The sequence below is a fragment of the Amblyomma mixtum genome, chromosome 2, assembly GCF_055824585.1.
Source record: "Amblyomma mixtum isolate Tamu chromosome 2, ASM5582458v1, whole genome shotgun sequence".
NCBI classification, from domain to species: Eukaryota; Metazoa; Arthropoda; class Arachnida; order Ixodida; family Ixodidae; genus Amblyomma; species Amblyomma mixtum.
The window spans coordinates 154,319,096-154,345,014 of record NC_143013.1 but is presented as its reverse complement, the minus strand read 5'-3'; the positions used below and the strand labels follow the sequence as shown (position 1 = coordinate 154,345,014).

The 25,919-nt window shown below is 48.6% G+C and overlaps 1 protein-coding gene across 2 annotated transcripts in view; it reads left to right on the top strand.

Moving 5' to 3' along the window:
• The window catches only part of LOC149361326 (uncharacterized), a 74,370-nt gene that overhangs the window by 36,704 nt on the left and 11,747 nt on the right, over positions 1–25,919 (top strand). The window contains exon 2 of one of the 2 annotated variants that reach the window (XR_016288390.1): positions 1,529–1,705. Coding sequence is in view for 1 of the 2 variants with exons in the window: in XM_089569497.1 (XP_089425623.1) it covers positions 1,529–1,601 (73 nt within the window). In the remaining variant the exon portion in view is untranslated. Of the gene's footprint in view, positions 1–1,528; positions 2,148–25,919 lie in introns of those variants that run through there. The other variant, XM_089569497.1, reaches the window with a different exon arrangement.

Sequence of the window (25,919 nt, the reverse complement as noted above, 5' to 3'; positions counted from 1 at the left end):
CGCAGTACATATCAAATAAAACGAATATGCGCTTCCTGACAATAATATAGTTGCATAAAAGCAGCAATTAAGTTTTATTGGTTTACGTCACTAGTACCTGCCTCTTACAAGGTATGGCATGTTCGAAGTGAACCATTGGTGTAATAACTCTATGGCAGACATAGCCGAATGGGCAATACATATTTTAATATTAGCGTTCAAGTGGAGCACTCTGTCTTAGAAGCACATTTACGGCTAGCATCTATAACTCCTATCTTACCAGATTATCCTTGCATTACAGGAATCCCTGTAAAGCTTATTATTGAAGCTTTACAGAAGAAAATCGTTTATTCGATATGTCATGAGCATTGCTGAGGTAATTTTTCTTTTACACTACCTTTGTCACTTGCAATTGACTTACTGTACAGTTGAAATTCATTTGGAACCATTCGAATATTTATTCATTCCTGTTTTTATTGATTCCGACATTCAGTTGCTGGTTGCATTACACAAGCTGAGCCTACGTCAATAAATATTGTCGTGACCTTAACCAGACTTCTTGCTTTACTTGAACCGACGCATTTGATTTTGCCTCTCTGCCGAGCCATCAAGGTTTGCAATATGCTGTGCAAATCACTTCAGTTACTTTCACGGCGCATTTAATGTTGCAGTTGGTGACAGGTAATTGCCTTAAGAATAACCTGAGTACTCACTTTTATCTTCATTGGTACACTTGTTTACTTGTGTTCCTTGAATTCTTAACTTAAATAAATATGGGCAGGCCTCAGTGCTGGAGAGATGCGCTGCGGGACGAACAAAAAACTACGTGTTCAGCTGCTCCCTTACGGGCACGTTGCTGAGGCTTTTATCGCTAGTATATTTATGCGGCTTTACTCGCAAGCATTGTTTCTGACGCAGTGTGTGCCTTAATATGGTGATTCATTTGCTTTAGAGAGTGCAACTCTGGTTGCCCGACAAAGTTGCTCGCCTGTATAGTCTTGTTCACACATTTTGCCCCAACAGCTCATATAGCTCCAAATGGTGCTATATTATCTACATGCAGGTAAATAAAATGAACAGGAAGAGAAGTTAAGTTACTTTCCCCTAGCTGCTTTAAGAGAAAGAAACGTGCTCAAGTCATATTGCAGTGTGTTTATGCTACTGCTTTTTAGAACAAAAGCTGCCTGAATTTTTGTACAGACCAGTCAAAAAACGCGGGAAATAATTTTCATATCTGATGGCCTGCATGTTACGTTCACATGAATATCTCCTCTTGGTAGCCGTATTTCACACAACATGGTAATGTCAGTTAATGTAAATATCAGTCGGCCTTCGAATATGGCAGCAGAATTGAACACAAGAGCATGTTATAGCTTTTTCTTGTTCAAAGAAGCGTTATATTAGGTTCTAGCCTTGTGACTGCTGCTTATGCTGTTATTCGGCAACCTTATCAAACTGAATCAGGGTGCTGCGTTGTAGAGCATATTTACCTCTTTATTTTCTAAAAGAAGTTACTATAGCTGTATACCTGGAATCGTTTCTTATGCAGTTCTCTTGCCGCTGCATTCCGCCATGGAGGTGGCTACCTGTTGGTGCTGTTGATGCACATATCTCATCCATAGGACGCTACCTCTTCCTGCTGGTGATGCAGACAAGTAACATAAAGCAGGCTGCCTGATATCAGAGACAAGTGTCAGGATGGCACGCCAAATACCAAACCAGCAAGGTCACTTAAGTATTCCTGTGCTTATGCATGTCTACTAAAATCAGCTCAAAGCTTGATCCCTACATCGATGTGGACTGTTAACATACCTTTAGAATCCTGTTCGAGTTTTAATTCACTAGTGTTTCATCTTTTAATGTTCTTAAAATTGAGTAAGCATTGTTTCAATCTGTGGGATTTTTTGGCCGTTTTAGAGAGGCGTCTGTGTATGCATGCATAGCGTTTTCCACAGGTTTGTTACGTGGCTCATTGAACCTTCATGTTACACAATCAATTAATTCACTTCTGTGTTCTTCAGGGAAGGGACTAGTATTTATATACACCAGGTGTTTCTGGGAAGACAAAGAAGTTTTCAGAAATAAGATTTCTGCGTCATAGTTTTACTAGTTTTAGCAAATACCAGAAAGCTGGTGCCTTGTATTTAGTAAACTGGTTAACTAACTTCTTATAATTAACTTTTAACTAACGCAGCTGAGAAACTGGTTGCAATTAAGATTTGTACCCAGTCGTTAGTAGTAGCCATATCAATTTTTGGTATTTACAAAACACGATTACCCTCACCGCTTTCGTTCAAGAAAATATGGTGGCATCGTGCGAAAATACATGCGTATTTGAAAGCATACAGGCAAAGCGACTCCCCCAATCCATCTAACTGCTACAAATCTCTTAATTGCAGCTAGACGGCTAGCTCTCGTAGTTGAAAGGTTTATTAATAAAACTTAGTTAAACAGCGTACTACTCAAGACGATTGACTAATTTTCTGGTGCCCGCCAACACTGGTAACGCTATGCTGAAAAACCCATATTTTGACCCGAAAAGCTATTTTTCGAAAATTACATAGTCTTCCATGAAACACCTTGTATAAATGTATATTGCCACTTGGTGGTGGCTTCAGTCCGGCGAACAGGAAAACCACAAGAATGGTTTCCAAACGAAACTGTTTATTTGAGCCGGCTTGCGCCCGCAAAACATTGAATCACTCGGCGGCGGCGTAGAAACAAGCCTGATCAGCCGTCGTCGAACAGAATGCCGGTCGCTCTCGGCCATGCTCTTTTTAAAGCTGATAGCGAACTTTCGGGATAAAGCTTGGAAAGTTACTAGAATAGTTTGGCACTACGTAGAATTGTATTCGCCTGGATGCGATAAATCGAGATAAGTCTAGGCGTGTCTTGCATCACAAACAAAGCGATCAAGCGGTGTTCCGGGAGCTTTGAAGAATGAACAAACACTACCAACATTCGCGGCTTTACTCCCCTCTCAAAGGGGCATCGACCCGATGTTTAGTACATAATGCGGCCACAAAAAGCTAAAACGGAATGCGCGAAAACAAACACCAAGAGTGTAAACACAACGTCCTTTAGCGCACATAATAAGGCTTTATCCGGACGACATGGACAACTTATCGTCGTACGCGGCGTCGCTGGGACGCAACCATTTCTTCAGGGACGACTTCATAGTCCAGTTCACCTAGCCGACGAAGAACCTTGTACGGGCCGAAATAGTGTTGCAATAGTTTTTCACTCAATCCGTGGCGGCGAATGGGCGTCTAAACCCAGACGCGGACTCCTGGCTTGTATTCTTTTTTGCGTCTTCGTAGGTTGTAGTGTCCGGCGTCGGGGCGCTGCTGGTTCTCGATCCGAAATCTGGCAAATCTTCGGGCTTCTTCTGCGCGTTGAAGGTAGGCGGCGACGTCGACGTTATCTTTTTCGGCAACATTGGCCACCATGACGTGTAGCGTGGTGGTGGCCTCCCGGCCATGGAGGAGACTAAAAGGCGTCATCTGTGTGGTCTCCTGCAACGCGGTGTTGTATGCAAAGACGATGTAAGGCAGGAAAACGTCGCGGGTCTTATATTCGGCACCGACATACATGGCGAGCATATCGGCGATGGTTTTGTCACGCGCTCGGTCAGTCCGTTGGTCTGCGGATGGTATGCAGGTGTCCTCCGGTGGCTGGTTTGGCCTTAATGCAGGAATACGCACACAGCTTTCTTATCGGACGGTGGCGGAAACATTGCGATAGCAGATGTTTTCTGTGGGTCTGGCAGTACTCTCTCCTTGCTAACGATGTCGCCGAGAAACAGCAGCTCTTCGTAGGCGAAGTGGTACTTCTGTGGTTTCAAATTTAGTCCGGACGATTTGATTGCGTCTAGTACTGTTAGAAGCCTTTCTAGGTGCTCCTCAAAGTTCGAGGGGAAGACAACAACGTCATCTAAATATACCAGACAAATCTGCCACATCAGGCCTGCCAACACTGTATCCATTAGTCGCTGAAATGTCGCTGGTGCGGAACAGAGACAATGTGATATCAGAAGAGCCGATCTGAAGTGATGAATGCGGTCTTCTTGCGATCTCTTTCATCGACCTCAATTTACCAGTAGCAGCACTTGAGGTCGGTCAGTGAGAAATACTTGGCGTTGCAGAGGCGGTCCAGTGTGTCGGCGATGCAGGGGAGGCGGTAGTCGTCCTTCTCTGTGATGTTCAAGCGCCGGTATTCAACGCAGAATCGAAGTGCACCGTCTTTCTTTCTCACTAGAACAACAGGTGCGTCCCAGGGGATCTTTGAAAGCTGAATAACGTTGTCGCGCAGCATTTCTTCCACTTGGTCCCGGATTGCTTGTCGTTTTCGCGCCGACACTCGGTAGAGGCTTTGGCGGAGTGGTCGGGCATGCTGGTCGGTTATAATGCGAGGCTTTTCAATCGGCGTTTGTCGGAACTTCGGCGATTACGAGAAGCACTTGCTGTAGCTCCGATTGAGATGGCGGATTTGGTCTTGTCTCTTTCTGGGCAGGGCTGGGTTTATGTCGAACGTGGGCGAGTTCTCTTGGTAAGGCGAATCTTCTGCGGATGGGTCGGAGAGGGCGAAGGTCTCGTACGTCGGATATTTTTCCGAGGAATGCAATCGTCGTTCCTCTGTTAACGTGATTGTATTCTTCGCTGAAGTTTGTCAGCAGTACTTCTGCTTGTCCTTTCCGCGAATTTGCGATGCCTCTTGCGGTGCCGATTTATCGGTCGAGACGCAACTGCATGTTCCCCTCGATAATGGCTTCAGTGTTATTCGCTTCCGTGGCACCTACGGAGATAATGACGCTTGGGCGGAGTTGGACATTGACTTGTTCCTCCAGGACAGTAAGAGCAACGTGATGTTCCGGAGTTCTTATCCACGGGTGGCCTCGTCCGTGGATAGTGAGATCATCTTGGATCGCAGGTCGATGATCGCCTGATGCTTATTAAGGAAAGCCATGCCCAAGATAATTTTCATTTCCATAGCTCGCGCCGTTGTTCTTAACTTAAGGGGAACCCTCTTTGTTAGCCTCCACGTTTCTGCCCCATAGGTGAGTACCGGTAGGATACAGCTGTTGTATACTTTTCTCTTCAGGGATATTGGTAAGCTACAATTCATGATTTGGGAGAACCTGCCATACGCGCTCCACCCCATTCTTATTCTTCTAGTTATTTCCATCTCATGATCAGGATCTGCGGTCACTACCTGCCCTAAGTAGACATATTCTCTTACTACTTCCAGCACCTCGCTACGAATTGCGAACTGCGGTTCCCTTGCTAGGCTATTGAACATTACTTTGGTTTTCTGCATGTTAATTCTTAGCCCCACCGTTCTGCTCTGCCTGTCTAACTGATTGATCATGCTTTGCAGTTCTTGTCCTCAGCGGCTTAGCAAGGCGAAGTCATCGGCGAATCGCAAATTACTCAGGTATTCTCCATTAACTCTTATCCCCAACTGTTCCCATTCCAGTCCCCGGAATACCTCCTGTAAGCAGGCAGTGAAGAGCATTGGCGAGATCGTGTCTCCCTGCCTGACACCTTTCCGCATTGGAATTTTATTGGTGACTTTGTGGAGAACTATAGTAGCTGTGCAGTCGTTATATATATATCTTCCAATATTTTGACATAACACTCTTCTACACCCTGATTCCGCAATGCCTGCATGACAGCTGATGTTTGCACTGAGTCAAATGCTTTCTCGTAACCAATGAATGCTATATAATGGGGTTGGTTATATTCTGCGCATTTCTCTATCACCTGCTTGATAGCGTGAATGTGATCTATTGTCGAGTGTCCTTTACAAAAGCCTGCCTGATCATTTGGTTGACTAAAGTCCAAGGATGTCCTCATTATATTAGCGATTACCCCAGTAAATACCTTGTAGGCAACGGAGATTAAGCTGATTGGTCTGTAATTCTTCAAGTCCTTGACGTCTCCTTTCTTATGAATTAAGATAATGTTAGCGTTCTTCCAAGCTTCTGGCACTCTCGAGGTCACAAGGCATTGCGTATACAGGGTGGCTAGTTTTTGTAGCGCAATCTCTCCTCCGTCCTTCATCAAATCTGCTGTTACCTGATCCTCGCCAGCTACTTTCCCTCTTTGCATTGCTCCTAAGGCTTTCGTTACTTCCTCCTTCGTTACTGGCACCATGTCCCATTGCTCTGCTCGACTGCCTCCCTCAGTAACTTTATTACATTCCGTATATTACTGTATAGATTTGTGTAGAACTCTTCGGCCAATTCAACTATCTTATCCATATTGCTGACGACATTGCTCTGTTTGTCTTTTAGCGCATACATCTGATTTTTACCTATGCCCAGTTTTCTGCTCACTGATTTTAGGCTACCTCCGTTCCTTAGAGCATGCTCGATTTTCTCCATGTTAAACTATCTTATGTCGGCTACCTTGCGCTTATTTATTAACTTCGATAGCTCTGCTAGTTCTGTCCTGTCTGTGGAGTTAGACGTCATCATGCTTTGACGTTTCTTAATCAGATCTTTAGTTAAAAGAGTAGCACTCTCTAGTAGAATTCTAACTCTGTAGTAGTAGTCTAAAAGTAGTATAGCAGTCTGAGCCTTTCTTTATGTTACCCGCATCTTTTGGATCCGCAACAATTGTGCCATCACATCGCTTTCTTCACATGTCGTGCCCGCTTCTATTCACGTTGCATCAAGAAGAACTTACTTTGTGAAGACTTGAAGCCACTATTTGGAGAATTGTCGCCCTCCGAAGGACACGCAAGGAGAGTTATGAAGATCATCAGAGCTGAGTTGTGGCGACAGATCCGCTTATTCACCGGCTTCCTCAAGGTGAGGTGTTGTGACGAAAAATCTCATCGTTTTCATTTGGCCAACGCTAGGTTTAGCACGGAGCACATGTGGAATGTTTGGTTCCTACCGAGTTTGAAAATATGTATGCAAGGCCGGAAGAAGCATGCTACGACAAGCAAGAACCCAGTAGTTACAATAGGAGCTGTGCAGCTTTCACGTCCTTCAAAAGAAGTACTGGATTTTGGTCCAAAATTTGCCTTACCCCCAAAACTTCACGCCGCAAAGAAGCTCGCCATTATCAGACGTGTCGCAACAAGAGCGAATGAAGAGGACTTTAGCCGGGTTGTGGCTGAAGGTGTTGACGTCTTGGCCCGTTAAAAGGAACGCGGACATTGTAAGCATAGTTTTGAAAAGACTGTAAAGGAGCTTAAGGAGAATAACTTTAAGTTATGTCTTTCAGATAAAGAGGGCGGCTTTGTAGTGCTCGATTCAGGCAGCTACAACACAAGAGCATTAGAAGCCATCAACAAAAATTTCCGCAAGGTCGAGAAGAAAGAACTGAAGGAAGCTAAAAGAAGAGTCAAGGTCAGCTTCGTCTACGTTCTATGTGTTTCTTTCTGTGTCTGCGTTATATTATTTCGGCTGTTCCCACCAAGAAGATCTTTAGTGTCCTGAGATAGCTTGCTGGTATCCTGTCGAACCATCCTACCACCTACTTCTGTGGCGCACTCTCTAACGATAGCTGTAAGATTATCATTCATTTTTCAACACTACGGTCGTCTTCTTCAGTTAAAGCGGAAAATCTGTTTTGCAGCGACATTCTGAATTCCTCTACCTTCCCTCTTAATGCTAACTCGTTAAGGTGTAACGTTAAGAGATCGGAAGAGGGCGGAGTGGGTGAGGGAACAAGCGTTGGTTAATGACATCTTAGTTGAAATCAAGAGGAAGAAATGGGCTTGGGCAGGGCATGTAATGCGAAGGCAAGATAACCGCTGGTTCTTAAGGGTAACGGAGCGGATTCCAAGAGAAAGCAAACGTAGCTGGGGACGGCAGAAAGTTAGGTGGGCGGATGAGATTAAGAAGTTTGCGGGGATACAGTGGCGGCAACTGACAAAGGACAGGGTTAATTGGAGAGACATGGGAGAGGCCTTTGCCGTGCAGTGGGTGTAGTCAGGCTGATGGTGATCATGCCCAAGATCACTTCGCTCGAACATTGCTGTTGCTCTACGAAGGTCAAGGGTTAGGTATATCCATTGAGATTCACTCGCGCTGTGCATCATCCTGATTGCGTAATGAGGTGGCCATCAGCGTTGCGAATTTGCGGGCCGTCCCAAGCGGTCGCTACTTTCCTCAGCTGCGCAGCTAATGGTCCGTTCATCACCGAATAATCGGCTTCTGTGTCAACTAGAGCGGTGCTTTTCCGGCCGTCAATACCCACTTCTAAGTCGGATGTGCTGGCTCGTGTGTTGCACGTTTGTCCTCAGCGTCGGGTCACGGCTTCGTCGGGTATGTGAATCGTGGGTCGGGCGTGTGTTCGGAGCTTTTCTTGATGGCGTCGTAGTTGTGAAGGTGGTTCGCGTCGTGGTCGAGGTTGTCGTTGTATGCGGCGTCGGCGTAATGGGTGCGGCGCCTTCATACGGCGTGGTCACTGGAGGATCTTCATCGTCTCTTCGGCAAGCAACCTGACCTCCCTACATTGTTTTTTTTAGTTTCCCCTACGAGGGCTAGGGGACCTTCCTCGGACAGCTGTGGCGTAGGTGCGGCCCGGTGATTCAAAGCGTGCGGTGGACGGCGACGGGGAGCGGGAAAGACGGCCTGATGACAGGTACTCCCCTCTACGCAGGTAGTCGTCAATTTCCCTTGGTCCCTCGCCGGAGAGCGGGCGTGGGGCGTCGGTGGCGAAACCTCGCAGGCCGATGCGTTTGTACGGGCAGTGGCGAAGTATGTCCCTGGCGTGGCCACAATAGAAACACAGTGGCTGGTTGACGGGAGTCCGCGGCTCGTCGCATTTTCTAAAGTTGTTGCGCCACTCGTAATGTGTGCTTGCGGGAGCTAGGGGCCGTCGCAGTTGTAGAGCTGGTGCCCGTCGAAGTGGGCTTGAATAGTGTCGTCGAGTCGGAGGACTGCGTAGTGCTGCAGCGTAGGTCCTGGCTGTAGCTTCCTCTGGCGTCGCCGGTGAAGAGGAGCCAAGTGCATGAAGTACTTCTTCGCGGATAATGTCCGTGAGTGACGCCACCTGAGTCTCTTGTTCCGGCTTTGTTGGGGACGTCAACAGTCGGCGAAGTTCTTCGCGAGCAATTTCGCGTATTATATCTCGAAGGTTATCTCCCCTTGCTTGGGTATCTTCAATGAAAGCTTGCCGTCAGCACTTCAAGTGGCCGGTTGTAGTGACGGGCCCGGGCATCAAGGGCATTTTTGATTGTTCAAGCTTCAGCTACAAACTCGGCAATGGTTGATGGAGGATCCCGGATCAGGCCGGCGAGTTGCTCCTTCACGCCAAGCATCAGAAAGTGGAGCTTCTTTTCTTCATTTATATCAGGGCTGGTGCGCCTGAAAAGGCGTTTCGTATTGAAGCGGGTAGACGAGGACGACAAACAGCGATTGCACGAGTGGGAAGAGTAGAAGACGACAACGAAGTTCGGACTGTGTTCTCGGTGCCGCTCGCAGCTGTTCTTGTCTATTTGTAAATATCTGTAAATATATTTTTTCCCGCAACATATTTGGTGGAGGTGCGGATTTCCCCTACGTCTACCGACGACGGAGCTCCGCAGCGGTCGCCAGTTGCCTTCACTCATCATGACCCAAGACGCCGCCCAGCAAACCTCAGCCCCGGCCATGACATCACTCGTTCTTTCTCCCCCTCGTGACCCTGGGACATTTTCTGGTACCGACAACACTGACGTCGACGACTGGATCAGCATGTACGAGCGAGTGAGTACCTACAACCGCTGGGATCCGACCCTCATGCTCGCAAATGTAATATTCTATCTAAAAGACACCGCCCGGGTCTGGTATGAGACGCACGAAGACCATTTGACCAGCTGGGACGTGTGCAAAGAGAAACTCCGCGAATTGTTTGGACGGCCGCTCGGCCGAACGCTTGCCGCTAAGAAGGACCTCGCCTCCCGAGCTCAAACATCTACGAAGTCCTATGTGTCGTACATTCAAGATGTGCTGGCCCTCTGTCACAAAGTTGACGCCAACATGCCCGAGTCTGACAAAGTCAGCCACGTGTTGAAGGGAATCGCCGACGATGCCTTCAACTTGCTTGTATACAAGAACTGCACTACCATCGACGGAATTATTAAGGAATGTCGACGCTTCGAGGAAGCCAAAAGCAGGCGTATTAGCCAGCCGTACACACGCCTCCCCAACACGGCTGTGACTTCTTCATGTGAAGACCTGCGACACCGGGAAACTCCAGCACCTCCAGAAAATGTGACCCGCATCATCCGACGCGAGCTCGAAGCTATGTCCCCTGCCGCCCTGCATCTACATGATGGCGACAACCGCTTGCCTACCATCTCTCTGGTACAAGCTGTCGTCCGCCAAGAGCTTGCAAACCTTGGTTTCCAGCCCGTCAGCCCTGTACGGTCTTCACCACCACCCGAAATCACTGCGATTGCTCCTGGACGACCTTCGTACTCCTCTCCACGTCGCCGAAACCCTAACGATTGGCGGACAACCGACGACAGGCCCATTTGTTTCAATTGCCACCGCATTGGCCACATCTCCCGCCAGTGTCGAAGTTATTGGTCCCGTCGCAGCACATACCGTCCTCCCAGCTCCCACCGTGACGACGAACAGCCCAGCCACTACACGCCCCCTCCAGCCCAGCACAGTGCTCCAGTCGACGGCCAGATTCCCCGCTCCAGCCGCTCCCCGTCCCCCCTGCGTCGACAGTCCCGTTCGCCCCAACGCCGTCGCTCCTCTCCTGGCCCCTACGGACGCTCGCAAGCGGAAAACTAGACGCTGCAGTGTCTGGAGGTGATGCTGCAGTACAGCCCCAGTCCCAAAATCCTCGATTAGCCCTTCGCGCACACCATAATTTGCTCGCCATTCATGTCGATGGAGTGCCTGTGCGAGCCCTGATCGATACAGGCGCGCACGTATCCGTCATGAGTTCAGCCCTACGATGCCGCCTCCGAAAAGTACTGACCCCTGCACCCAAAGCCGTTCTCCGCGTTGCCGACGGCGGAACGCCTCATGTTGTTGGACTATGCACAGCCCGTGTGACCATATCCGGCCGCCATACATCCGTTCTGTTCTCTGTTCTGGACCAGTGCCCTCATGAAGTCATTCTTGGCCTCGACTTCCTGTCTGAGCATTCAGCCCTCATTGACTGCGCCACTAATGTGTTCAGCTTGACCTTCCTCTTTCTGCTGAGTCGCCGTCCCCAGTTATACACCGTCTTTGTGCTGTCGACTTTGTCCGTCTACCGCCTCAAGCCTCAACTTACATTTCTTTCTCATCTGTTCCCCCTGTACCTGATGGTCACTACGTAGTCACTCCGGAACTTGACGTCGCCCTGACGCGCAGCATTGCGCTTCCACACACTGTATTTACAATGTCGGCCAACCGAGCGTACCCTCCGGTCCTGAACTTTGGTTCATCCATCCAACCGCTCCCGCAAGGCATCTCACTCGCCACGCTGTGCCCTGCTGCCGAATGTGTGATATCAGTGGTGGACAGCTGCTTACCTTCCACTCAGCAATGCCGGCTGCCTGCGGCCCCATCAACAGTGAACCCAACGGACGTCTACGCCGACATGATCGCTTCTGACCTACCGCCGCTGCAAGATCGCGATCTTAGGTGCCTCTTATCATCTTTCCGCGACATCTTCGACTTTGATAGCCGTGTTTTGGCTCGCACGTCTGTGGTGACGCATCACATAAACACCGGTGATTCCGCTCCTCTCCGCAGACGTCCGTACCGAGTGTCCAGCGCCGAACGCACCGTCATAAATCAAGAGGTGGACAAGATGCTCGCAAAAGACATCATCGAGCCCTCGTCAAGTCCTTGGGCTTCACCAGTCGTCCTGGTGAAAAAGAAGGACGGCAGCTGGCGCTTCTGCGTTGATTATCGGCACCTCAACCGCATCACAAAAAAAGACGTATATCCACTCCCAAGGATCGATGATGCATTAGACTGCCTCCACGGCGCCAAATATTTCTCTTCAATTGATCTTCGATCGGGGTACTGGCAAATTGCCGTTGATGAAAAGGACCGCGAGAAGACCGCCTTCGTGACGCCTGATGGCTTATACCAGTTTAAAGTCATGCCGTTCGGCCTCTGTAACGCCCCGGCTACCTTCGAACGAATGATGGACTCCCTTCTTCGTGGCTTTAAATGGCCCACTTGCCTCTGTTACCTAGACGATGTTGTGGTTTTCTCGCCTACTTTTGCCACGCACCTCGAGCGCCTCTCCAATATTCTGACAGTATTTCGTAACGCCGGACTTCAGCTGAACTCATCGAAATGCAAGTTCGGTCGTCGCCAACTCACTATTCTCGGACACCTCGTTGACGCTTCTGGTGTACGCCCAGATCCCATCAAAATTCAAGCTGTGAAGGACTTTCCTCTTCCAAGGTCGTCGAAAGATGTGCGCAGCTTTGTCGGCTTGTGCTCGTATTTTCGCCGTTTTATCAAAGATTTCGCCGGCATCGCTCGTCCCCTCACCGATCTTCTGAAGAACGACACCCCCTTTACTTGGGGCCCTGCTCAAGAGAACTCATTTTCAACCCTCGTTCATTTGCTGACCACTCCGCCCATCTTAGCACATTTTGACCCGTCGTCTCCCACAGAGGTTCGCACGGACGCCTCCGGATATGGCATCGGCGCCGTCCTAGCCCAACGTCAACAGGGTCAAGATCGAGTCATCGCTTATGCCAGCCGCCTACTTTCAGCCGCAGAGCAAAATTACACCATTACTGAGCGTGAGTGTCTTGCCCTTGTCTGGGCAGTGGCTAAATTCAGACCCTACCTGTTCGGCCGTTCATTCGCTGTTGTCACTGATCACCACGCTCTCTGTTGGCTGTCTTCACTAAAAGATCCCACCGGTCGCCTTGGTCGCTGGGCATTGCGCCTCCAAGAATACTCAAACTCCGTCGTGTACAAGTCAGGGCGCCATCACCAGGACGCTGACTGTTTATCCCGATACCCTGTAGAACCACCTGACCTAGAGGACGCTGAGACCCTGCCCTGCCTCTTCGCTATCTCCGATCTTGCCGATATTGCCAACGAACAGCGCCACGACTCATCTTTACGTCCTGTCTTTGATGGCATCCGTTCTGCAAACCGATCTTCGTCTCTGAACCTTTACGTGCTCCAGAACGGCATTTTGTATCGCCGAAACCTACGCTCCGATGGCCCTCCGCTCCTGCTCGTGATACCCCAACGTCTACGCTCTTCTGTCCTTGAAGAACTGCACGATCTGCCGACAGCCGGTCACCTTGGCGTGTCCCGCACGTACGCTCGGGTGCGGCATCGCTTCTTTTGGCCTGGTCTCTATCGTTCCGTCAAACGTTACGTGGCCGCTTGCGACCTGTGTCAACGTCGGAAAAGGCCCTCCACTTTGCCTGCCGGTCTTCTGCAACCCATCGACATCCCTCCGGAACCTTTTCACCGTGTTGGACTCGACCTTCTTGGCCCTTTTCCGACGTCCCTCTTCGGCAACAAGTGGATCGCTGTCGCAACTGATTATACGACTCGGTACGCCATCACGCGTGCTTTGCCGTCCAGCTGCGCTACCGATGTTGCCGATTTTCTACTGCAAGACGTCATCCTTCACCACGGCGCCCCTCGTCAACTGCTCACCGACCGCGGTCGTTATTTTCTATCCAGAGTAGTTCACGACATTCTTCGTTCGTGTGACACGCAGCACCAGCTCGCGACAGCTTACCACCCACAAACCAATGGGCTTACGGAAAGGTTCAACCGCACGCTCACCGACATGTTAGCTATGTACGTATCGCCAGACCACCGAGATTGGGACGCAGCCTTGCCTTATGTGACATTTGCATATAACTCTTCTCTTCATGACAGAACAGGCTATTCTCCTTTCTACCTTTTGTTTGGTAGGCATCCCACCTTGCCTTTGGACACACTCTTGCCGCCTTCTTCAGCCCCCGCCACTGCTTACGCTCGGGACGCCATCTCCCAGGCCACGCTGGCGCGCCAAATAGCACGTAGTAGGCTTCAAGCCTCTCAAGTTTCCCAGAAGTCAGCCTACGACCGCCGTCACCAGGCCGTCGAATTTACCCCAGGATCACTCGTCCTTCTCTGGACGCCCTCTCGCAGCGTCGGTCTCTCCGCGAGGCTCCTTTCGCACTACCGTGGCCCTTACCGTGTCGTGCGCCGTGTTACCGACGTGAACTATGAAATTGCTCCCCTTGAAACCTCGCCATCGTCCTCTGGCGCCACCACCGACATCGTCCACGTCTGTCGCCTGAAACCTTATCACAACGCTCATACGCCGCAGCCCTAACGCCGAGACGGCGTTTCAGCAGCCGGGGGTCCTGAAGCGGGTAGACGACGACGACAAACAGCGATTGCACGAGTGGGAAGAGTAGAAGACGACAACGAAGTTCGGACTGTGTTCTCGGTGCCGCTCGCAGCTGTTCTTGTCTATTTGTAAATATCTGTAAATATATTCTTTCCCGCAACAGTATCTTCGACATACGCAGTCACGGTCTCGTTTGAGCGTTGAATTCTTGACTGCAGGAGGACCTCCGCTCTTTGCTTACCTACGACGCTAGTGAACGTATCCAGTGGCTGCTTCTTGAAGGTCGCCCAGGTCGCGAGGGAAGATTTGTGGTTTTCAACCCACGTTCTGGCAGGGCCGTCCAATGCAAAATAGACGTTTCACAGCTTAGCGCTGTCGTCCGAGGCGTTCAGCGCTACCACACGGTCGTACTTGTCTATCCAGTCCTCTATATCTTCGTGTGGTTCTGCTCACAAATTCGGTGGCTCACTAATCTGGCGAAGCACGACGGGCGTTGGCTGTGCGCCAGGTTCTGTCGTGAGGGGCACAGCTGGGTGGCAGGTCAGCGCCTCCATCAGATGTAATGTAGTGGTGACTGCAGTCTGGCGAACAGAAAACAGCGAGAATGGCTTCGAAACGAATCTCCTTATTTTGGCTGACTTGCGCCCGCAAAGAACTGAATCACTCGGTGGCGGCGTAGCAACAAACGGGCTCGGTGGTCGTCGAACAGAATGCCGGCCGCTCTCGGCCATGCTCTTTTTAAAGCTGGCAGTGAACTTTCGAGATAAAGCTTGTAAAGTTAGTAGAACAGTCTGGTACAACGTAGAATCGGCTCGCCTGGATTCGATCAATGGAGATAAACCTAGGCGCGTCTTGCATCACAAACAAAGCGATAAAGCGGTGTTTCAGCATTTTTATCAATGAACAAACATTAAAAACATTCGCAGCAATATATATAAGAAAAACCTAATGAAATTTCATTGTCGATATTTTGGATCGAGGGACAGCTGTTTTCAAGTGTACTACAGCATTTGAAACACACAGCTTTTGTTTCGAATCCAGCAGTGTACTAGAAAAAAGTTGGTCTCCCAGCTGAATCGTCATGAATTAATACCTGTTATGTTTTTTTTATTTCTGTGTTCAACCATTCCTACAAAGAGGGAACTGAGGGGGCAAGGTCTTCTGCGCCCAAGGTAATACTCTGTTCCTCTATTGTTCTTCGAAAAAAATATTTTGATTTGTCGTGCGCTCTTGTAACGCTGAGGTATGCTTGTGTGCAATAAATGAATGTAATAATTTGCATTTTGCTTCTATCGTTCTTTAAGCAGTTTAGGATACAATGTTCACAAAATTATTTTGAAGTGATACAACAATGCTGATTAAAGTATCATACAGTCTAGTTCACACACATGTTTCCAAACATTAAGAAGTTGATGGTAGGAATTATACTTTTGTGGTACTTCAGTCTTTTGGATAATGGCGGCAGTAAAGGAATGCATAAAAGCAAACGGTGACGTGTCTTTTCAAAATTCTTCAGGTTTGTCGGTTGACAACTTTATCGCATTATTGCAGTTTTATCTTAGTTCCACTTTTATAAGTTTTGACAACCTTCCTTTTTTTGCAGCGCAAGGGTGTGTGCATATGTTCCTGTTTGGCCCCCATCCTTTGCGATATTTTCTTAGCGAAAGTTGACCAGTCTTTAGACATAGTTTTTAATGGGGGGGGGGGGGGGTTTAAAGGTTTTTAGGTACGTGGACGATTTTTTAGTGTTTTTAGAAAAGCAGACTTCCTTCGCTTACCCTTTACAGTAGGTGAAGCTTTAAATGCTTTTACAAACATGGACTTGGGCTCACGTTCACCCATGAACTTCCTGACACTAACGTCTTACTATTTGTAGATCTAAAACTAACCTTTCTTGAGAGACATGTTTGCTGGGGCTATTACCCGCGCGCGAAAAAAAATCTTTTGCCTTATGATTCTATGCACTCAAAGACGGCGAAAAGAGCAATAGCGTCGCATTGCTTAGAATCTTCTTTGAAAAAGTCGTACCCGCATCGGTTGCAGGCTAGCTTGAAGAATCAGGTGAGCCGGCTTTCGGCGGCTGGGTTCCACTGCTCATTGTTGACTGCTGTCTGCGACACCCTTCTAAAAAATTTGAGGCAAGGAGCACGAAGAAACTCCGGAGAGGATTCCGCCAGTATCAATAATAGCCCCAGGTTCGCTCCGACTTGTGCCCACTTTTCCACCCTTGATCTAACTTTTATAGGTGGCATATCAATTGCAAGGCCAGTGGGAAATTGTATGCGATCGGGGGTCCCACCTAGTTTTGTACACCTCTTGCTGGCCAGCAACAATACAGACATATACCGCTTGTTTTCCACCAGCCGGAGCTTGTATGTGTAATATTTTACATATAAGCAGTCAGCAGACATACAAAAAAGAAAGAACGGATTCAAAGAACGAAATTTATTGCATCTACGGTGCCAGTACATCGTGAAATGCACTGTGCCGGAGCCGCTGAATCGATGAGTCATATCGGCACTAATCGTTGCACTCCTCTTGTAAGAGAACTTTTGCAGTGCCTTGAAACAAATTCCTCGCCAAGCTCTTGCACGATGACCTGGCTGTACATCGCAGCTGCAAAGAGGTGCATGATGTGATCATGAGTGTAAGTACAACCATCGCAGAAAAAAGACAAGAAATAAAATAACACATTGATCTTAGTGGCGCGCAGTGTGCGAGAAGGTACTCGCAACATGTGTTGAAAGTATAATTTCTAAATGACTCTTAATATAAATTCCCACACTAATAGCAAAATGTTGAACAGAATTTAACAATTTTTCCCACCGTATTGCTAATTTCTAATCCCAATTTGCCGTGTCACACCCTGAAATACATATTAAAAGTCACAAAAAGAGATAAATATAGTGTTTAATACAAATCTGTTGTGTCCCTTTATTGCTTTTGTGTGTGTGCGCCCCCTCCTAACGACCACTCGCATTCCCCTCCTAACGACCACTCGCATCCTCCTCCTAACGACCGCTTGCCCCTCGTCGCACGCTGTCGCCGGATGCCCCCCCACGGTGCGCCCCCGCACCCTCCTCCTGTTCTGGGAAGCCACTCCCTCCCGTGGACGCTTCTCCACTCCCTCCTTTCTTCGGGCGGCCAGTTCGGCTGCTGCCTCGGTCGACGCTGGTCGCACCCTCTTCAGCTTTAAATAAACGAAGTCTAAAAGTACCGTGTGCGTCTTTCGCTGCATTCAACACAGCGACCGGACACGACAGTGGCGACGAGGAAGTGGATTCGACCCGCGCTACGCAACGCTATTGACAAGCCATGGCTACGCGAGGGTTTCCCAATCAGATACCAGAGTTCAACGGCTCATCGTGGTCATCGTGGGTTGGACGCCTTCAGTTCTACTTTGAAGCTAACAACATCACAGACCCAGCCTTGAAGAGGGCCAACCTGCTGACGCTGTGCGGGGAGCAGACCTACGATACTGTCTGCGCCCTTATTCAGCCAAGCACACCAGCGGCAGTGTCTTACGACGACATCGTAAAAGCGCTGCAAAAGCACTACGACCCAAGGCCATCCGAGGTCTACAGCCGGGCTCGCTTCCAACGACGAGATCAACTGGAAGGAGAAACTGTTAGCGCCTACGTAGCCGCGCTCAAGAAGCTCGCTGCCGACTGCAATTTTGGAACGCTGTCGACAACAGCTACCGGGCAGGAGGGAGACGCAGCTTCTTCTGCTAACACCACCATGCTTCCCTTGGACGTGATGTTACGCGACAGATTTGTGTGCGGACTGAGTGACGAGTCACTGCAGCAGCGCCGGTTCGCTGAGAAGGACCTCACATTCAGCAAAGCTTACGACATCGCCGTTCGAGCGGAGAGCGCCGGTCACCAGCAGAGAGGGATTCGCCGGAACACCGAGCCGGTACACCAGACAAGCAACCAGGTGCGCAAGCCTTCTGTTGTTGTAAAATCGGTCAAAAAGGCACAACGCTGCTGGCGGTGTGACGACCAACACAACCCCCAGGGATGTCGATTCCAGTCAGCCACGTGTAATTTTTGCCACAAGCGAGGGCATATCGAAAGAGCATGCATTACGAAACGGAGACTTGCCAAGATAAAGTCACCTTCCCAGCCTAATCACAGCGTCAACGCCTCAGAGAATACGCCGCTATCTGATCTCCATGGAACAACATCAGCAACACCATCTGTGTTGTACGACCTGAACACCATGAATCTCGGCACGCGACCGAAGATTTTTACAGAAGTAAGCGTACATCACCAGCTGATTAAGTTCGAGGTGGACTCCGGCGCAGCCTGTACTCTGATCAGTGAGGACACGTTCCGAACTTCATGGCCATCTGACGCACCCGCCCTGCAACAAGACGACACGCACCTGCGAACGTGGTCAGGACAGAATCTGCCACTATTGGGCTCTGCCAACGTGCAGGTTAACTACAACGGCCAGACCCATACGCTACCTCTGCTTGTTGTGAAGGGCACAGGATCAAGCCTTCTAGGGAGAAACTGGTTTTCTCCACTAGGCGTGATGATATGCGGCATACACCAGACGCCGAGCCAGAACATGGTTGAGCAACTCCAAGAGAAATACGAAAGAGTATTCTCGGAAGAGATTCCAGGAAACGAAGGGCCCCCGGTCACACTGGAGTTGTTGGACAACGCGCAACCCAAATTTCTGAAGGCCAGGCCGGTGCCGTGTGCGTCTTTCGCTGCATTCAACACAGCGACCGGACACGACAAAATCAATCTATTTTTATATTTCCTATCAAAATTACATGTCGATTGCGAGCTGGTTGTTTGCCTTTTTGTTCCAGCAAAGTATGGCACAGGTGGTAGCAGCTCCTCTCCATTGAACAGCTGTGAGCAATTTTTTTTTCGCTATGAAATATAATATTCCACGCAAAGACGGCTTGCACAGTTTTGCGAAATGCGCTGAACGCAGGAGACCGAATACACTTTTTTAAAGTAAGCAGATTATCGATGCCGCTTGGCATGCATGTAATGGGGCAGACGGAAATCTTACTTGAAAACCACACGAAATCACTCTTCCGATAGTCCATGGGTGATTAATTCTGAGACAACATGGTTAAAGTTCGCTGGGACCAGGAATTCCGCTTTTTCTCGTACGCCTGCAACTGGCCAAGACAAAGGCACCCGGCACGGGAATATTACACGCGGCCAGAAAACTGCTGCAGTGGAAGAATAAGCGCTTCTGGTACTCATCTTGCACAAACGATAGACGACCAATGTCGAAATGAACGCAACATGAGTCGGACCACACAACACTCCGCCGCGGTGATTGAAGAGATAGTCAACGTTCGGTAAATCCATTTTATCAAAGCTGAAAAATAAAGTTCTCACCATTCTGTGCATGCCTTTGCGCTAGACATTTCGCTTTGAAAGTTGGCATTCAGAAGTTGGCGCCAGTGCTTTGTCACTTTCTCTTTTCCTGCCGGAGAAAAAAAAGGTCGGCGCTGATTCAAAGCGGCAATTACGCCAAGAACCATATTCATTTCAGAACACATTTCAATATAAAAGTATGGTGGTACTCACGAATAGAATCTTGCAGGCCAGGCTACTGAATTCCGTCATAATTGTCAAATCGTATCGGGTGTGGATTCTCGACAACGAACGGCGCCAGCTTGAGGGCGCATGCTTCGTCGGCACGCTGGTTGTGTGGCTTTTCGCCGCCTTGCTAGCTACAGGCGATACTCGTTGGGCGAGTGTTGCGGAAAGGAGGAGACGACGATGGGACAGGTTTTTTATATTTTTCGGAGAATTTGGTGCAGCAAGAGAAACGGCAGCTGGAAAAGGGGTAGAAGAAAATGTAGGGAGGGTGGATGAGCGGCGGTGCGCTTAGTTGGGCGCGAGGGGAAAACAGGTTAGAGAAGATCAGTGTACCTAAAATCACAAAGAAAAAATAACTCCTAGCATGTTGAGGGCCAGCGCTCTTCCAACAAAGAGGCTCGGCCCGACAAAAGGCGGCTGTATGGGACTTCAAAGAGGGGGTGGAGAGGGGGGGGGGGGTGAAATGAGTGAAAGAATTCCGGAATGTCCGGAGGATGCGCCATAGGCAGTTGAGCACGTGAAAAGCGGCAAGGAAACGACAATACGGAGATGTTGGAAGTGGAAACGTGGAGATTGGGCATGAATTTCGTCAAAACGGCTCCAAACATTAGCGTAATCTCTGCGGTCGTGTGCCTCTTTGGTTGCAGCTGAGATAAATGTGTTACTATGAAAATACCGGAAATGTAAAACAATAAATAAAATTAGCGGGAACAATGCGTGTTCTTTGAGTGTTTCATATATGATACTTGTGGCGGACAAAGTAGGATGACATACGTCCAAGCAACACCATTCATCAATATAATCCAATGATTCGCTTCTAGAGCGACGAATACCCTACATTTTATACACACCAGTGTAGGCAGGTCGGTCTAAGCCATAGTCATGCGGCCCACCCGTGCGTGTCTGCGCTAGCTCGAAAGGACGCGGCGCGCTACTCAGCAATGCACCTGTTATGGCTCATTGGTATTAAGGATACGCGCAAAGAAAAGGCAAAAAAAAAAACTAGTGGAAATGCGACCGGGAAAAAGTTCCGATCTTTAATTTGATAAACGTGACAATTTAAAGCAAAAAGGTATGCTAGAGCCGTCGTTATAGAATACCCAAAAATCACAGCAGAATAACAAAAAAATTTGCGACATTAAAAAAACCTAGCCACCTTAGCTTCGCGGCTTCAGGAAGCAGAGCCGTTTGTTCGCTGATTTTTTTTAAATTTAACATACATCTACATTTTCTTTCCCGTCTGCTGCTTCTTCACGCAGTAAATGTGCAGCAAGTTGTTCACGTCAACTGTTTATTTGCGATAAAACCAAAATCCCGTTTTACTCAGATCGTTTCTTCTCTCCAAGTGCGCCACGCAATAATTTGTGACCTAGTTAAATTGTAGTAGCGGAAAAAGCGATTTATTTGTTTTTTTCTAGGGTGAGCGTCCTGTGGGTGAGGCATTATGTTCCGGATTGTGTCATACGATTCAGCGTTTCGTGCAGCAAAAACTTATTAGTTAATTTGAGCCTATATCTTGAGACACGAATTTGAACCGACAACCTATAATCGGGGGCTGTGGTATGCGAGGTATGAGAGAGATATGCGAGGCAGTACGTTAATTAGTGCGTTGTTATACCATTCCTCGAATCGAAATTTCATTTTCTTGATTGTGGCACCTCTTTCTCTCTTTCTTTTTTTCTTTTCTTACCATAATTACAAAAGACGCCGCTCTTCAAAATTCGTATACCTTCGTGAATGAATATGACCTCTGCTCACTTTCGCGCGATCAATTACATCGCGCTTTTTATTGTAATTTCGCGTCAGAGTTCGACGCTAGCGCTGTTGTTGGTCATAAAAAATAAAAAAATAAACAAGTCCGAATATTGACAAAAAAACGGATTGAGAGAAATAACCACAGATAATCACAGGGACATCCTTTGGTGTGTCGTGGAGCGGCACTGCCAATACAGGGAAAACAGCGGACAAGTAGGGCCATCGTTGCGGGTGTAATGAGGCGGCACTGCCAATATGGGGACGACGGCGGACATTTAGGGCCATCGTTGGAGGTGTAACAAGTGGCATTGCCAATATGGGGAAACCATCGGACAAGTAGGGCCATCGTTGGAGGTGTAACTAAGCGGCATTGCCAATATGGGGAAAACATCGGACAAGTAGGGCCAAAGATGGAAATGGAACATTGTGGCAGTGCCAATATGGGGACAATGAAGGCAACATTGGCCCTGTATAGGGCCACACATAGCCAACAGACTCCCAATATTGGGCCAACGGTTTGTGCTGCCTGGGATAGATATGTTCAACCATTTGGCACTGTCAATGCAGATTAAGCACAGACATGACAGCGCATGTCAGCGCATACATACATTCATGACAGCGCATACAATGTTTCACATCAGTGGCTTACAGATTGGCACGCCACTAGTCTTTTCTATTTACTACTCGCCAGTAAAGCCTATGTTAATTTTCATTTTAAGTGGACAACATTAACGCAACTGTTTACTCGTAAACAACCATGCAAATATCCATAAAACTAGACAACCAAAGTATTCATGAAGAGAACATTTATTTTACGAAAAAAGTACAAATAGAGTTTATCGTTAGTCGTCGGGAAGGGTCGTTGCACTGACTGTGGGATGGCTGGTGGCAGGGGCTGTGGGGTGAGTGGTGGCAGGGGCTGTAGGGAGGGAGGGCTCTCGGGAAGTGGAAGAGGCCAGGGGATTGGGAGGCACACTTGCGGGCACAGTGCAGGGGGCTGTCCCCGCACTCTCAAGTGGCGTGCTTGGTTGGAGGGGGGAGAAGTCTTTGGCAATGCGCCTCTTCCTTCCACCCCCTTTAACCCATGAACCGGGCAGCCACCCGCGAATAAAACCTTCTACCTCTGATGCATCAACGTGCAGTTTTTCGCAAACGGCATCCCCACAGAAAAACTGAACAAAGAAAATTAACATTACTCCCAGGCACACAAAAATCATGTCCATCATTTTAGAAAATAGTAGAAAATAAATTCTATGACATGGCCATAGAACAATGCTGTACTGAAGGGCTCCAGAATAGTTTTGGCCACCTGGAGTTCTTAATTTAAGATGCACCGACATCGCTTAGCACACGTGCTTCTTTCCATATAGCCTCCAGAGCAGTGCAGCCACTATGGATGGTGTTTGATCCCTCACTTGGAATCAGTAGCTAAGCACCTGAGCCAGGACATCAGGTAAAAGATATAGTAAACAGATACAATATTACACGCCTCGTAATCAAGGCAACATAAAAAACCTGGACACAACTAAACAATGAGATAAAGAATCACTAGAGGGGCCTCAATTCATTACACTGATTTCTCGTTGAAATCGACCACCTTGCACCTGCTAAGTGGCATCATAGATGACTATAAATAGAAGGCAAGTGACTGCAGCTTCTATTACACACCACAGATTCGAAGGGCATTTTCAGCTCCAATAAGCTTACCAAACAATGAAAATAAACTGTGAAAGCAGGTTAAAGGGAACATGAAAAACAATTTACTAAAGCTATAAAATGCACACAATTGCTATTCCATCAGTTCACTCAGCAAAGCAAGAATGTTTAGGCTAGCTTCACTACCACCGAAGATATTGACAATCAAAAAAGATGATCCGGTCCCCTCAACTCAGAGGACCGCAGTGTGCAAGAAAAGCTAAAGAAAACAGGTTGTGACATGCCCCACCTCACCTGGCATGTGTTTCTTGAAAGCACCCAGTGAGGGTGGACACAGAAATCCCAGCTGACGTCAACTGTAAGGGGGTACGAAAAGCGTGGTGAGGTGTCACCAGTGGTCACCAGAAGCACTTTTTAAGAATTTGTGAATTCCAGTTAGGGCCCATGCAGAGATTTTAAATATCACTCATATTCACGCAGACCACTTCTGTAAATCCGGTGCCCCAAAATATTACCATAAATGTGGAGCAAGTTACAAGAAAACTGCTGGTTAAAATAGCTACAGCAAGAAAGATTATGATTTGGACCACTTTATTAACACCTCAACTGAGTTCAAAATTCTCGGCCTGTCTATCTGTGCAATTACATCTGCAGCTAGATAAAGCTTTATAAAGTATGCATACACAATTGGGAAAATGCATGGTGTAGACTATATGAGCAGCAGAGTTCACAGAAAAATGTGGCCATGTCATACATGTGAATGGCCACACAATTCTGCTTCCGGAAGTAATTTTAGCTGTGGCAAGAAGTGGCAGCCTTGACACTCCCCTCAGCCAAACCAATCGCCTCTTATTCACCTTGTTGTTTTGAGCCCAGCGTGTAGACTGAAGAAAAATGTGGAGTTATATCATGCGGGGAGCATAACTGGCACCATTGTTTAGCCGCTGCAAAAGTAACCTGTCAGCGACAAAGCGCAACTGCGTGCACTGCTTTGAAAAACATACATGTACTATGGACGTTCATGAAAGTGAGAGGTTTTGTTTCCATAATGCATTGTCCCTAAGCTCACGCCTCTTGTATCGCACCAAGAGTTTTCCTGTGGTCTACCCATACCTCGGCACCATGAGAGGTGCCTCAATCACACTCACACTCACGGCCTGTCGCAATCACATTCACTCATTCACACTCCTGTCCACTCACACTCGCAACCACTAACTCACACTCATACTCATAATCACTCGCACTCACAACCACCCATTCACACTGACACTCATGTCCACTCACACTCACAACCACTCACTCACACTCATACTCATGAACACTTGCACTCACAACCACTCATTCACACTCACACTCATGTCCACTCACACTCACAACCACTCACTCACACTCATGCTCATGATCACTCGCGCTCACAAACACTCATTCACACTCACACTCATGTCGACTCACACTCACAACCACTCACTCACACGCATACTCAAGATCACTTGCACTCACAACCACTGATTCACACTCATGCACATGACCACTCACCTTCACAACCACTCACTGACTCACACTCATGTCAACTCACACTCACAACCCCCCTTTCTACTCGCACTCGTATCCACTCACACTCACAATCACTGACTCACACTCGCACTCGTGTCCACTCACACTCACAACCGCTCCCTCACAATCGCACCCATTACCACTCGCACTCGCAATCACTGAGTTACACTCATTACTACTCGCGCTCACAACCACTCACTCGCACTCACGTCCACGCACTCTCACACTCATGACCACTCGCTCTCGCAGCGTCTCACTCGCGTCCACTACCATTCACTCACCCTCTTGTCCACTCACTCTCATTTACCTTCACTCATTCTTTCCTTGTTTGCTGACAACGGAGGGGATGAGTGACTGCCTACGTGGCTCCCCTAGCATAGCCTGAGTCGCAAAGATGGGGTGTCTAGCAACCCAGGCTTTGTCAGGCTATTTGGCCAATTTTCAGTTTCTAAGACAGCGGTCTCTCATCACGCATATTCTATGGACCGAATGCGACGCACGTGTGCCCTGTTGGGATTTGGGCATCCCACCGCTGCCACCACTGTTGGGTCTGGGACTCCGTGCCAAAAAACAGTCTAGGCGACGGTGAGTCAAAGGACGTTTATGTACAATATGTACAAGGGCTTTTATACGGCAGATACAAGGGCCAAGAGCACCACGGGCTAGCACAAAGATGAAGAGCGGCGACCGGCGGCGAGCGTACCTCCGGCGTGATGGCTCTTCTGCTGACCGTCAGCTGCTCGGGCGCAGCGCGGCTCTGTTTTTACAGCCGCCGGTGTCCGTTGCGGCAGCCAGCCGTTCAAACAGTCCAATCAGGTCACGGCACTGGCCACCGTTAAATTTAGACGAATTATCGAGTGGGGCCTGGCCGTTGAAGGCTTGCAGACTTGAAAGGGCGGCCGGCGAAGCGTCGTAGGAGTTCGAAGCGACGGTGAGGAGGAAGAGGAGGAGGAAGGGCCTGCGCCGGCGAGGCGGGATGATTCACGCTGCAAGCCGCGAAAGTCCGATGAGAGTCTCGGCTTGCCTTGCGCGACGACGGGCGCAGGGTGCTGGTTTCCAGAGAGGCCAGCGGAATGTAGGCGCCAGCACAACACCACCACCGCCGCGAGACAAT